This window comes from Cebidichthys violaceus, unplaced genomic scaffold (genome assembly GCF_023349555.1).
Source record: "Cebidichthys violaceus isolate CVI_PGR_0920_01 unplaced genomic scaffold, fCebVio1.0.p SCAF_20, whole genome shotgun sequence".
Taxonomy (NCBI): Eukaryota; Metazoa; Chordata; class Actinopteri; order Perciformes; family Stichaeidae; genus Cebidichthys; species Cebidichthys violaceus.
This window is the reverse complement of record NW_027176373.1, coordinates 840,232-854,386: the sequence shown is the minus strand read 5'-3', so window position 1 is coordinate 854,386 and position 14,155 is coordinate 840,232. Positions and strand designations below refer to the sequence as shown.

Sequence of the window (14,155 nt, the reverse complement as noted above, 5' to 3'; positions counted from 1 at the left end):
AAAAAGGAGGAAACGGTGACAGAAGTTTTTTCACACAGACACAGATTTATTAATCTGAACAGATCAGCAGACATCGACATCTCCGTCTGAAGACAACAACCAGACAGAACGCCTACATACATCACATGAACCGTGTTATCATATTTACTGTGGGTGTTGCAGGGATGTATACAAGTGGGTGGTTATGCAAAAGTGATGCAGCAACACACACACACTCACACAAGAGCCAGTGCTTAAGTATCTCGGGACAGAACGGCCAGACTAAACCCAGATTCAGCCGTTTGACAACTTCTACTTTAACAAGCCGTTTGATCGAATGAATGATTTCCTCAGACTGTTAAAGACAGCGTTGACAGATCTGAGGCAAAGGAAATGAATCTCTGGTTTAACTTTAAAAACGGAGATTAAATGGCTGTTAAAGCAGACGTTTCAGGAGCAAAACAGGAGCAGACACCCACCTCTCCACGCACGCACACTCACGCACGCACACACCAGCGGGCTGATGGGAAGTTTAGGCGCTGCTCAGTGCGTCCACACCTGGCAGGACTTTACCTGAAAGACAGACAGCAAACACACAGTCAGTAACACCAAGCTTCAATGACACAAACACTGGAATGATTTACTGATCATGTTGATGGTTTTTCATTTTTTTATTTGCTAATGAACGTCATGTTTCAGTCACTCACCCTCCAGCAGCTCCAGGCTGGCTCCGCCTCCTGTGCTAACATGGCTGACTTTGTCTTCTGTGTTCCACTTGGCGCAGCAGGTGGCGGTGTCGCCCCCGCCTGGACACAAACACAAATCACCTGTCATCTTTTAAAAAACACAAAAAAACACCTGATCCAGCTCCCAGAGGTCTGAGGCAGAGGTTCTCTTTTAGCTCGCTGACTGAGAACTTCTGAGTGATTTGCAGCCTTTAAATGTGCATAAAAGCTAACGTTTCAACACCACTGTGTTCTCATCAAAGTCCACCTACAACAGATGAGAAATGCTCATAGGTTGTTTGAACAGGATCTCAGATCTACTGGGACAAGTGTGTGTTACGCTGTACATTTAATAACACCAGACATCTTTACATCCAATTTATTCTGGCAGCTGATTCGCTCCGAGCGCCTCTCGCTACGCACATATTACATACGCTGAACTTTTATTCCCGATTACAAATATTTACATAATGCGTTACGAAATGACCAATGAGAACTGACGAAAAAAAAAAGAAAGGTTACATTTAAAATGTACTAATGCGGCGCCAAAAGGTGCGGCGGAAATGTTTTCGGTGCACCTAAATTATGTGCTGCTGCATCTAAATGAAAGGCTTTGCTGCACTTTGTGAAGGATTTCATGGTGTATTTTGTTATCAGTACATGGATGTGTGAAGTATTTGGTGTCTGACCACTTGGAAGATGCACAGGAGACACAGCGAGGTTGATTAGGCAGTCAGGAGACTTCAGTGGGGAGCTTTCGTCTTTCTTACCGATGATTGTGACGCAGCCCGTTTTGGTCACCTCGACCACTTTGTCCATCATGTTTTTCGTCCCTTTGGCAAAGTTGTCAAACTCGAACACACCGACCGGGCCGTTCCAGACGATCTGCTTGGCTCTGCCCACCGCCTCCCCGAAGGCCTTGGAGCTCTCCGGTCCACAGTCCAAACCCTGCAGAGGAGATTATTACCGCGACGGAAACAAAACAAAAAAAAAAAAAACGAGATAAGATAGATCTTCTTTTCTCACCATCCAGCCGACGGGGATGCCGGCGGCGACGGTTGCGGTGCCAACGGCGGCTTTCTCGTCGAACTTGTCAGCGGTGATGAAGTCGACGGGCAGCGTGATCTTAACGCCGTTCTTCTCTGCTTTGGCCATCAGGTCCTTGACGATGCCGGCTCCCTCCTCATCGTACAGGGAGGCACCGATCTAGAGAGAGAGGGAGAAGGGTCAATCTATGAAAATGATATATATGCCAAAACAGAATGTTTGAGATGTTTCCTCATTTTCTTTTGAATTGTAGAACTGATGCCGATTAAAGAAAGTTAATTTCCCATTAAAATTAAAACCCTGAAATACATCTGGTGTTCACATGATTAACATTTACCACTGGGTGGTGTATGGATGAGAAGATGTACGTCGAGCATGTGACAAATATAAGCATCGTTCCGTCCTCCTCACCTCCATGTTGTTGAGGACTTTGAGGAAGGTGAAGGCCATGCCGCCGCCGATGATCATCTCATCGACCTGATCCAGCATGTTGTTGATCAGCAGGATCTTATCCTTCACCTTCGCTCTGAGAGAGAGAGAGAGAGAGAGAGGCGGCACACATCAGTAGAGATAAGAGGCACAATTACAACCTTTAAAACAGGCGTCTGTTGTTCACTGGCTGATCATTACACACACACCGACGATCAGTGTCCTCTGTTTGTGACCTGGGAGAAGGCGATTGGCTGAGCGGCTCCACGCTGAGACAGTTGCACTCTGAACTCGGGTTTAACATGGACTCTGACACGAGGCCAAAACTCACACGTGGCCACCGGGCCGCTCGGTTAAACTGAGCGCAGAACAACACATGTAGAACCGCCTGCAGCAGCGCGGACACATCTGACCACAGGAAGACGTGTGAGGACGGCAGCATTTTGTTTTTCTTCTCCGTCTGCTTCGGTTACAGCTAAAAGATGTCACGGTGAGGACATTTCCCCACCAGTTAAACACCGGTGCTCCAATTGGCCCGAATACTTTTCAAGAAAAGATATTCGTTGATGACGCTCAATGTCTGAAGAGCACTCGCGTTGATATTTAACGTTGGATAGCCGTGTGACTGCATCCTTCATGAGGCAAAGTTTACAGATCGTCTTGTTAACAATAGCAGCTTCCCTATTAGCATATTTTTGATTTAATAGGTCTTATGTCTATATATTAAAAACAAAAGACAGTGTAATGAGTGAATATCTGAACATGTAACGACCACCTCTGACTTCCTCATTAGATTACAGATACATCAATGATCAGGATTGCAGACTTATTGTAGTTTCTATCGCTGAAAAATTAAAGTTTAAATGCACTTCATTTAGAAATGTCTGAAAAGTTCAGCTGATCCGTTATCATTCATCAAACAAAGAAGCCTGAAACTCTTCCTGAAATAACATGTGGGGATGTTAACTATTAAACTAAAATACTACACTGTGTATAACTCATCTCATATAAATGAAGTGCTATAAAAATAAAGTTTATTATCAAACTGTTTATCTGCCTAGTGTCTTGAAGAAAGCAGTTGTACCGCGACACCACAGATTACATAACGAGCTTATCGTCTCTATTCCTGGACGACCAGCTGGGTCTTTTATAAAAAAAAAAAAAAAAAAAAAAAAATCCGTTACTCAAACTGGACTTCATGGACTTCATGCGTTTGCATTGTTTTATTAACGCAGGTCTGTGTACTGTCTGGATGCCCGCCACCTCTTTGCAGCTTGACGAGTTGTTGAACTGCAGACTCACCCTCCGAGGATGGCCAGGAAGGGCCTCTGAGGTTTCTCCAGCGCCATGGCAAAGTAGTCCAGCTCCTTCTTCATCAGGAAGCCGGCCGCCTTCTGAGGCAGATTCACCCCCACCATGGAGCTGCGAGAGACGAGGAAGAGGAGCAGGAAGATATCACACCGTCATATGATCACAGACGCCTCCGTCCTCCGTCGAGTCACCGTGCCGCTCACCTGTGGGCTCTGTGAGCCGTGCCGAAGGCGTCGTTGATGTAAACGTCTCCCAGTTTGGACAGAGACGCCCTGAAGGAGTCGATGTCCGCCTGAGAGGCCTTCGTCTGAGGGACAGAAGAAAAGAGACAGGGAATGACTTTAATAGGGTTATTCTAACATGTCTCTGCTTGTGCTTCACAGGGGATAAGATACATTTTGTTAACTACTGATAAACAGAGACAACGACAGGTGGAAACCGTCTGTTAGAGCAGTGGTTCTCAACTGGTCTGGCTGCGGGACCCACTGTCACCCCTTAATGACAAGCCGCGACCCGAATTTCTCAATCCATATCTCACGTAGTCGGTGTCGTACTTGCGTTTCGCTCAATTAGCATGAAAACAAACTGTGTGGGTGTTCTACTATACGATGGGCATTAATGCCAAATACTGTTAAGGAGTGTGAATAACTCCGCTGCATTTAAAAAAAAAAAAAAAAAAAAAAAAATCCCCTTCAAAATAAAAGCACAGGATTCCCCCAAATTTGATGTAATTGTACCTTACTTGAGTACTTTCATTTTTTGCTAGTTTATTTACCGTGGTATCAATTAAGTATCTAGAATAATGGAATTTCACTGGTATTGGCATCTACTACTAAATTATACAGACAGACAAGTAAAAACACTGACAGGGAACATTACTGCACATTGAGTACTGTAAATACATTTTGTTTATAAAACCTGCATACTTTTACTTGAACAAGGTTTTGAATGTCTGTCTGTGAGAGTGGGTTCATTGTGGATCAGGTTCCTGCTGCTCTTTCACAGTTGAAGGGAGTGACCGTGTGACCGGAGGGCAGCAGAAAGGTCAGGAGAGCTCTTCAGTGTCGTTCAAATGTCACACGAGAGCCGCACGCTTCACTACCGATCCCTACAGTCACAACCTCAGATTCAAAATGTACTGCTGAGCTTTCACTTTCTCCCAAAACGCTCCGTTAGAAAAGGCCACGCCGGGCTTTGTTGCACATGTAATATCGTGAGGAGTCGGGACACTTCTGCGATTCTTCTTGCAGGATTATTCCAGCCTCTGTCTGAGAAATGTTTGTTTGATGAACTGAAACTAAAGTCAGACGCAGTACAGTAGAAAACCAACCCACACGGGCCGCATACCAAGCAGGCCTTTCAGGACAGGAAAAGCAACACGTCCAGCCGGGACCTTCAGGATAAATGTCAGCAGGTCAACGCTGCCGATCCACCCGCAGACCGACATGCATGAGCCGGACCTCCAGTCACACAGAGAGGCCGAGTCCTGCACATCTCAGTGGACCACTAGAGCTCGTTTTGAGAATTCTTAGAGTTCATTTTGTTCTGAAAACCCTGAGATGTTTTAACTTAAAATGTTCACTAAACCATATCATTTCCTGTATATTGAGAACTTGATAGTTTCCTCCATAGTGAGCAGTAAATTAAGATTTCGGACACTTAGAAATCACCTCATTGACTGATGCTGTATCGCATTAAATTACACATTTTTTTCCAATTCAAATGCATTTTAAAAACAAAAATAAAATGATGGTAAGTAAACAGTAGGTTGCAAATGATAAGGTTGTTTCTAACACTGCCAGAGTCTCTGCACCGGTGACGGTGCAGCTGGAGTGACTCTGCGTTTTTCCTCCAGGTGACCCAGCAGAAACAACAGACAACACCTCCAGCTACATACATCTGAATCATAATCCTTTGATCCGAAACTGAAATACGAGCGAGAGGACACCTGCTCCCCTCCATGAGAAGAGGCAGGGCGACGCCTCACCTTGTTCCCGGAGGCGTCCTTGCCCTTCCCCTCCTCGGCGACGTGGAAGCGGAGGTTCTCCAGCAGGATGACGGAGCCGGTGGCCGGGTTGGCGCAGGCAGCTTCCACCTCGGCACCCACGCAGTCCTTCAGGAAGGTGACGTCTCTGCAGAGTCAGAGGAAACGTTTTGTTTTTAACCACAAGCTTCGGTTTAGCTTAGATTGTTTTACACAGCTCAGTTAAGTTGCCCTTTCATCCTGACTTTTTTTGTTTCTGCAAAAGCCATTAAAATGTTACTCAGTGCACAGGACAGTTTCTGCAACCAGAGGCTTTTATTGTGAAGAGGCCACAGTAAATGTATTTGTTGCAGAGGTTAGCATTCGACTGGTGATTACAAAGCAAGACAACAGTGATTTACTTTAATAAATAACTATCAAAATGAATTTATACCTGCTGTAAGAGATAAGTCAGTCCATCACTAACCTCCCCAGCAGGGTCTTGAGCTCGGCGGCGACCGGCTCCAGGGAGTATTTCTCAGGCATGCGGTTTCCGTCGGGACGTCCCAGATGGCTCATCAACACGACGGATTTGGCCCCTTTGTCCAGACAGTGTTGGATGGACGGAACCGCCGCCTTGATCCTGAAAATCAACACAACACACTTTCATTCAAACGCTTCTCTTTAACAAACCGTGTGCTCTGCTTCCAATATAAATCATATTTTATCCTCCATTTATCCGACGGATTAAAGAACAAGATGTTCATATCACTCTAGATTTTATGTTTTGTTTGTGAAAGGATAAATCAAGATCTTTTGGTTTTAGAACAGACTCCATGCTTTTTACCTCTGGTTGTTTGTGATCTGCTTGTCCTTCATTGGAACGTTGAAGTCGACCCTGAAAGAGAAGAACACTAGAATAATGAGATGTCCCGCGCATCGTGGACGTCTTCGTTATTCCCCACATTTCCTTTTTCTACGGCGTTCGTGTGTGGCGCCATCATCTGAGAACAACACGGCTTTTTAGACAAGAAATTTAAGTTAAAAAAAATAAATAGTCTGACCACTCCAAAACTGCGAGGTTCATGTTCACATCATAAAAATGAACAGCTACAAGATACGCAGGAAACCTTCTTTGCCAACTTTATTTTACATTCAAGAGCATTTCTGAGCGAGTGCATCCACCGTACACATCCATTTTGTCACCATACCCACCCCTTTAATCTTGCACGCTACAAACAACTTGATTTGTCGCTGCATTGCATTCTGGTACCTGTATGACAACGACAGTCCACAACACGTCCACCACACACACACACGTCCACCACACACACGTCCACCACACACACTTTGTTCCGACCACTGAGCCGGTTGCACACACAGCTGTGCAGCGATACAAGCTGGCAGCTCATGAGAACATGCTGCTTCCCTCGTACTCTGGGCAGTTACATAACCACCACCTCCCTCCTGTCTGTCTGTCTGTCTGTCTGTCTGTCTGTCTGTCTACCTGATGCACTGAGACACATGATCAGCACGCACACACGCACACACACTAACAGCGATCCATTGTCTAAGCTTGAAACCCAACAGTCAGCAATTCAGCGGCTCAGCAGCTCTCGTGCCATCAAACAACTGCAGTAGTTTTCCGCTCTTTCATCATGAGGGTGGATCTGAATATCATTGAAGGTTTTGTTGCATCGTTTAAACGTGTACACACTCGACACACACTCGACACACACTCGACACACACTCGACACACACTCGACACACACTCGACACACACACACACACACACACACACACACACACACACACACACACACACCGAATGAGAGCAGCAGAAATAAACTCAATGGGTGATTTCAACCTTGAAGGAAATGCAGTTAAAACTTAAGAACAATAAATTAAATTATTAAATTCCTTCAGCTATTGAGTATGACAACACACAACAGTCAAAAAGAGTATTTCTGGAAGTCAGTTCATGGCCTCTAGTGCTGGATTTTGGCTTTCTGAACAGATTTCTGTCAGACACTACCGGGTCTCTACAGTGACGTCACGCCTTCCTTCCTTTTAAAATTCTGCACCAGGAGCTCACACAGTGCCTCCTCGTCTGCATCCAGAAGTTCATTAAGCGCGCGCACACACACGCACACACACATGCTGTGGCAGGCCCTGGGAAGTAAGGTGTTGCCTCTGCACAGAGACTAACTCAACCTTCTACCACTGAGCAGTGTCAGCTGGAGGCTTGGACCTTGTCCCATGCTGCTGGTCATTGCACCACCGAGCTGAGCGAGCAAACCAACTTTCACCTCTGACATTCACCCACAGAGTGCGTCGGCTTCAAGTGCCAACGGCCATCGCAGTCTATAGAAATACATTACTTTACAGGTTCTGATTGAGAATCACGATGCATTATTATAGGTTAAGCTAGTATATAAATATATATAATTAAAGTAATTAATATCAGCTCCACCTTTAACAGCAGGGATGCAACTTGTACTCAAGTACTGCACTTAAGTACAATTATAAAAAGGTACATTAACATTTTAAGGTACATCAAACATCAACTACTTTTTACCTCACTACTTCTATTTGATAACTTTAACTGGTTGCATTGCAGATTCATGCAAAATACAAATAAATTAAGACGTATTATTATAAACAGTAGTATATAAAAGAATATTCCCCAACTTTACCAGCTGCCAAAATAAAAACTCAATTAGAGTTAAAGTACCTCAAAATTGTTAATTACAAAAATACAATTACATAATTTACATACTCAATATAAAAACTACATCTAGATTATTATGGAATATCCTCAGATTATCAGTGCAGTGTGTCACACATACATTTATACATTATTTGCATTATTGCAGCGATGTTAATGTACTTTTATTTTGAAGGACTGACTAGCTGCATGTCGGATGCATCCATTCAGCATCTCCTCACAGGCACGTACTGCAACATGGGGAAAAAACGCGACAGTAACGACGTAAACCACCCGTTTAGTGTCACTACGGGAGCACCAAGAACATCTACAAAATATCAGGTAGCGCTTAGCTAATTTAGCCAATGTCAAAATATCCCATTTCCGCTCGGCTAACCGCGTCGGTTGGGCTAGCTAACCGCTCACCTCATAATGGCCCGCTTGCCTTTGACGTCCACCTTGTCCAGGGTGAGTTTGTTAGACAGAGACATGTTGCTTGCTTTTCTTTCTCTGCACCTTCTTCTGTCGCTGGATCTCCTCCGCTTCCTTCTCGACCGGCTAGCTACCGAGTGACAGCAGTGACCTTAGCGCGGCGCAGATGAGTAGCAGCAGGGCGGGGACCGGACACGCCCCCTGGCTGCTGATTGGTTAAGAGAGGGAAGACAGCGAGGCTTTCGATTGGATCTCGTTGCTGTCTGTTATCTGACGTAAGGATAGCGCCCCCGATGACGCTATCAGCTCACCCTCATTAGCAGAGATAGCAGAGTAAACACACTAAACACTACTAAAGGTACATTTACTCAAGTACTGTACATCCGTACAATTTTGAGCAGTGGCAGTAGAAGTACTCATATCTTTAGTAAAAAATAGTGATGCCACAGCGTAAAAATACTGTTAAAAGTCCTGCATTCAAAGTTTTACTCAAGTAAAACTACAATATTGGTATCAGCATATAAAAGTACTAATTATGCAGAATGGCCCGTTTCAAAATAATACATACATTTCAATAAATTATAATTGTAAATGCATGAACGTGTTCATCACTTTCATGTTGAAGACGGTTAAGTTGAAGATGATTTAAATTATTTGATGTATTAGTGGGTACCTGTGTCTATATTACCCTTGATTTTTTGATTTGTATTAATCTGAGTAACCTAAATCATCAATGCTGCGCAGTAAAAAGGTACAATATTTACCTCCAAAATGTGGTGGAGTAGAAGTATAAAGTAGCAGAAAACAAATACTCCAGTGGAAAGTAACTCCAAATTATATTCAAGTACAATACTTAAGTAAATGTACTTAGTTACATTCTACATGTACATTTACCCAGGTACTGTATTAAAATACAATTCTGATGTATATGTACTTTGTTTTCTTTATTTCTATATTCTCCACCACATTCCAGAGGGAAATGTAATTTTTACTTCACCTAATTTGACTTCATTTTCACACAAAGAATGCTTACATATGAGGCAATACTACACTAATAATCTACCCAGTAGTATACAGAGTATCTAAAATTGGCTTCATGTTGACAAACAAAAATACTGTTAGTAAAAAAACTTTTACTTTTTATAACTTGGGTACATCTTGCTAATACTTCTGAAAACTTAGGTAACATTCTGAATGCAGGGCTTTTATTTATATATATTTATTTATATATTTATAACAACATTTCAACTGAACCAGAAACCTCAAAGAGCTCGGGGTCACAGCTGTGATGGATAAAGTAGCTACTGTGTGCAGATAATTCACAAAGCTAAAAAAAGAAAAGAAACCATGTTGAGTAGAATCACTCTTAATTTATTTGGACAAAGTAACTTGTTGGAATAAACACAGGCATTCATTGTTATTCATCTGTACAACCAGAAGGTTTATATGGTGGGATGCAGGTCTGTCAGGGCGGAGCTTCACTCCTCGGGCTCTCTCCATGGTTTGGGCATGACCTTCCCAACGGGTGACATATTCCAGGTGATGCCAGTCTGAGTCAGCACCTGCACAAAGACAGAAAACTAGTTACTCAAGGGCAATGGCACACTTTTGTTGGGACTCTTTAAGACCATGTTATTGCAAAGAAATTCAACGCTAAATCCAAGTTCACACCAAAGGTAAGATACAGACTAAGAAACAGTATCTGTCTCAAAGTCTACAGCTGAACCATATATATATATATATATATTCAGTATTGTGAGAAGTGTGTAGCATTAATTTCCCCTGACTTGAACATGTTTAACCTGCACTTGTGATGCTCCAGCAACCACTTGTGAGAAAGCTGCCTTTTTCAGCTCATGCGTATGAATAAATGTGACGTGGCCCGACAGGACAGCACAACTTACGTATGCCCACACGGCCGTGCAGAAGACCGTTCCACCGACCATCACGCCGTTGCCGTACTTGGCGTGAAAGTCCGGTTGAGCGGTGGATCCGTGCCTCACCTGCCTTGCGGCCTGACCTGGAAGGCAACAAAACACAGTGGCGTTTATACTGCTAACTTTTACATTTTGCAGAGAGTAATTAACTAAGGCTTCAATGAATGAATGAATGAATGAATATATATATATATATATATATATATATATATATATATATATATATATATATAAACACAGGCACAATTCAGGGTGTTGTGATGCTTTTTTTTTTTTAAATCGATAAGATGTTGTCATTATCACCATTGTAAATTGATGTATCATTATCATGTTTTACTTACTGTACAAGTGTTTATTTGTTATAAATGTATTTTGTTTAAACACAAATGGAAAAGTAACAAGAGTATGTTCCACTAAAACAAATCTTTGCAAGATGATTTGTGAAATAGTTAGCCAGAAGATAAGGTTGTCCTCATTTGCCCTTCCTAAATCAGACTAATTCATGGAGCTCAACTAGACAGGTTAGGTTAGCTTGTTATGCTAACTTACGGGCTTTATAATAAAGGCTACTTCGTGTAACGTTAGTAGTTTAACTCAAAAATGAATATGCATAGTGTTTTAATCTCGGGTGATAATTCAGGGCAGTCATTTAGAGAAAAAAATATGTTTTTAACGAAGACATATTAGGACTTTAGCGAGAGTTGCGAACGTTAGCTTGGCTAGCAACGTTAGCACGCTGACCTCGGTCGACCACCAAAGACAAGGCCGGGAGAACTGTTAGTGACCTGATGTTAAACTGCCGACTGTCATAAATAAACACAGACGACATACATTCATAATAAACTAGTTTCCTTACCGGTGATGTTGACGGCAGCTTTGGCAAACCGGTACATGTTGTCTATCCTGGTGCTTTCAGATACCCTTGAAGAACGGAAGTGTGATATGGCCGCCGCACGTAGACACAACCGGAAATGACGACAGTCAGTGTGAGCATCCGCCGACCTAGCTAAATTTTAGTGTTGAAACGTAAGTAAAATACACATTTTCTTTAGATATTAGTGACACAAAACAAACGAAATTATACATTAAGTAATTTCTAGCTTTTGTTTGTCCAAGATACAACATTGGTGAATGGATTTAGATAGTAAATATATACCTAATTGACAGCCACATTTTACCGTGTCAGGATGGCCGAGTGGTCTAAGGCGCCAGACTCAAGGACTGAAATCCTTCCGCTGAAACGGGACTTCTGGTCTCCGAATGGAGGCGTGGGTTCGAATCCCACTTCTGACACTATATTTTTTTAATATAAAACAGCTATACGAGAATGCAAAACAAATGGCAATATCTGCTTACGCTTAACTCTCTTAACTTTTGTTATTGATTTTTTATGGTAGTTGTTATCACTACGGCTGTCATATTTTTGGCCACAAGCGCGATTTTGAAGGCGCTGTTTCTCCCCTTAAATACAAGTAAGGAGACCTCGTTTCCCCCTTTTTGAGTGACAGACGTCCCTGCATCTACAGCAGCAGCATACAACATACAGTAGAGTAGCTGGAAGCTGCAGTTGGTGTTAATTCTCTGGGATATTAATGCTGCAGCTGAGACAGTCCCTGTGTTTTCATCAGCTCTCCACTAGGAGGAGGCAGAGGTCCCATGAAAATGTTCCTGATGTAGCTCAGACAGATCTAATCCATCTTCATACACAATCAAGATCCACGCTTATCATAGTCCATTTATGCATGTAAATCAAGTAAATTTAGTAACTTTACTCATAACATTATAGACCCTTTGTTCAGACTGTTCAGGTCAGGATGTCATGTTGCTGTTTACTGGTCTCATTCCCTCTAGATAATAATGTGATGTTGTTCTTGTCTTCTTGAGGAGACCTTATAGCCTCTGAACTGTTCAGGTCACACTGTCCTCCTCTTCATCGACGAGCAGCCGAAGACCCACGTGGAAGTTTGCTCCAGAAAGTGGCTTTTGAAAAGCCAGATCCAGGAGAGGCTATCACCGAGTTACAAACTTTAATCCTATTTATAATAACTACCTGATATGAGCTGCTGTCGTCATTCCGCACAGCAAAAACAGCGAGTCTTTCTTAATGCACCTTGAATGCACCGCTGAGCTTTCATTGATCAGTGCAGGGAAATCCACTTTCTGCAGACTGATATGAGCCACAAAGAGCAGCAGCTCTGGAGCCAGTGATGTATTGATTTCTGGATTTATAACAGTGCATCACTTTTAATTGATACATCCAGGGAAGACATTTTTTTTATGAGAAATTTCAATCATCGTGTTTTGATTCAAATATTGTGACCTATCTCATGGTGGAGTACAAATAAAGTGGTTTTATTGGCTTGGTAATTAGCACTTGCTCAAACTGGTATGTAGAAGTAGTAAATCAAACAAACATGGAAGTCACAGTATGGATTTAACCCGGTATGATGTTTAATGCAAACTGTAAATGTACTAGGGGCGGCTGTCGCGGTTCGATCCCCAGATCTTCCAGTCTGCATGCCGTAGTGTCCTTGGGCAAAATACTGAACCCCAAACTGATCCTGAATTGTGTGAGACAGTGAGCGTTAGATTGGACCCTGATGAGTTTGTTTGGCCATCAGTGGTTGAGTGTGTGTGTGTAAATGTGGTAAATGTTGGTATGTCGTGTAAAGCACTTTGAGTGGTTGGGAAATTATAGCTGCATCAATATAAGTCCATTTACTAATTACCATAACTGTGGAACCTTCTTCAAACAATAAGATCAAATAACATTCATTTAAATGAGTATGATTGAGAGTATAGATGTTAAAATGCATCATATTGTGGTAATTGTGTGAAAATGTCTCTGAAAATCAAATTAAAAAATCAAACCATATTAATAGTAGCATACTATGATTTTTTTTCTTCAAATTCATATGTTGTTTTTTTCTCTTTTTTTTTAAAGGAATAACTGATTCTGCATTATTGTCTTTAAAATGTAAAAAAATGGCAAAATGGCAGGGATATTAAAATGACCTGAAATAGGGAAAAGGTTCACCGTTTTTTTTTTGGTAAAGCTGTATCCAATGGTAAAAGCTTTAAAAAGCAAAAAAGTTGACCTTGAGTTAAGATAAATCAAATACAAAAAAAAGAACAAAACTTTACAGGCGTATAAAGATAAAACATGGAGGTTGAGTGCAAAGATGGGTGTGATTCGAGCAAGGGAGCAAGGAAGTAGAGGGTAGGAAGTATGGAAGGTGCCATTGCCCCCAGACATAATTGGCCTAATTTAGCGTTGATGGACTCTCTTAGCATTCAGCAGCTACAGCTAGCCATGCCATCCCACGAGACAAAAATGTCATGGGAGCTGTAGTTTCTTTAATGCTAACAATCATTTACTCTTGGTCGAAGTACTGAACCGATCATAATCAGGCCACTAGCCAGCACTGTCCCCCCAAAATATACTGATTCAACTCATGCTTCAGCTTTTTAACATGATCAACTTATGCTTTAGCTTTTTCTTCTTTCTTTTCTTTTTCTTCTTTCCACTTCTTCTTCAGTCACTCTGATGAACACGTAATCAGACACACTGCACTAATACCTCCATTTGCACCAATACCTCAATTCTATTGTCATTGTTGTTGTT

At 42.2% G+C, this 14,155-nt stretch overlaps 2 protein-coding genes and 1 non-coding gene across 3 annotated transcripts; 1 reads left to right on the top strand and 2 right to left on the bottom strand.

Moving 5' to 3' along the window:
* Positions 1 to 21: 21 nt before the first annotated feature.
* On the bottom strand, positions 22 to 8,783 carry pgk1 (phosphoglycerate kinase 1). Its single transcript, XM_068715603.1, has 11 exons — positions 8,588 to 8,783; positions 6,302 to 6,352; positions 5,942 to 6,097; positions 5,479 to 5,623; positions 3,695 to 3,798; positions 3,483 to 3,602; positions 2,163 to 2,277; positions 1,731 to 1,910; positions 1,475 to 1,652; positions 687 to 785; positions 22 to 552 (listed from the first exon to the last, which is right to left on the bottom strand). Exons 1-11 carry the CDS (start codon positions 8,650 to 8,652, stop codon positions 512 to 514), a joined length of 1,254 nt encoding a protein of 417 aa, XP_068571704.1. The 5' UTR covers positions 8,653 to 8,783; the 3' UTR covers positions 22 to 511.
* A 1,160-nt stretch (positions 8,784 to 9,943) lies between these two features.
* cox7b (cytochrome c oxidase subunit 7B) lies at positions 9,944 to 11,501 on the bottom strand. Its single transcript, XM_068715602.1, has 3 exons — positions 11,387 to 11,501; positions 10,498 to 10,613; positions 9,944 to 10,155 (listed from the first exon to the last, which is right to left on the bottom strand). Exons 1-3 carry the CDS (start codon positions 11,421 to 11,423, stop codon positions 10,072 to 10,074), a joined length of 237 nt encoding a protein of 78 aa, XP_068571703.1. The 5' UTR covers positions 11,424 to 11,501; the 3' UTR covers positions 9,944 to 10,071.
* Positions 11,502 to 11,711: 210 nt separating this feature from the next.
* On the top strand, positions 11,712 to 11,823 carry trnal-caa (transfer RNA leucine (anticodon CAA)). Its single transcript has 2 exons — positions 11,712 to 11,749; positions 11,778 to 11,823. It is a non-coding gene; the product is annotated as a tRNA-Leu (tRNA).
* Positions 11,824 to 14,155: the final 2,332 nt, after the last annotated feature.

Bases quoted from the DNA above. Each gene is read 5' to 3' on its own strand.
- cox7b (XM_068715602.1), bottom strand. From the start codon at position 11,423: ATGTACCGGTTTGCCAAAGCTGCCGTCAACATCACCG. The intron at 10,614-11,386 runs GTAAGGAAACTA...GTTGCCTTCCAG, and splicing joins AGCTGCCGTCAACATCACCG to GTCAGGCCGCAAGGCAGGTG. The intron at 10,156-10,497 runs GTAAGTTGTGCT...GTCTTTGTGCAG, and splicing joins GCACGGCCGTGTGGGCATAC to GTGCTGACTCAGACTGGCAT.
- pgk1 (XM_068715603.1), bottom strand. From the start codon at position 8,652: ATGTCTCTGTCTAACAAACTCACCCTGGACAAGGTGGACGTCAAAGGC. The intron at 3,799-5,478 runs GTGAGGCGTCGC...TCTGTCCCTCAG, and splicing joins AGGACGCCTCCGGGAACAAG to ACGAAGGCCTCTCAGGCGGA. The intron at 2,278-3,482 runs GTGAGTCTGCAG...TCTCTCTCTCAG, and splicing joins TTCCTGGCCATCCTCGGAGG to AGCGAAGGTGAAGGATAAGA.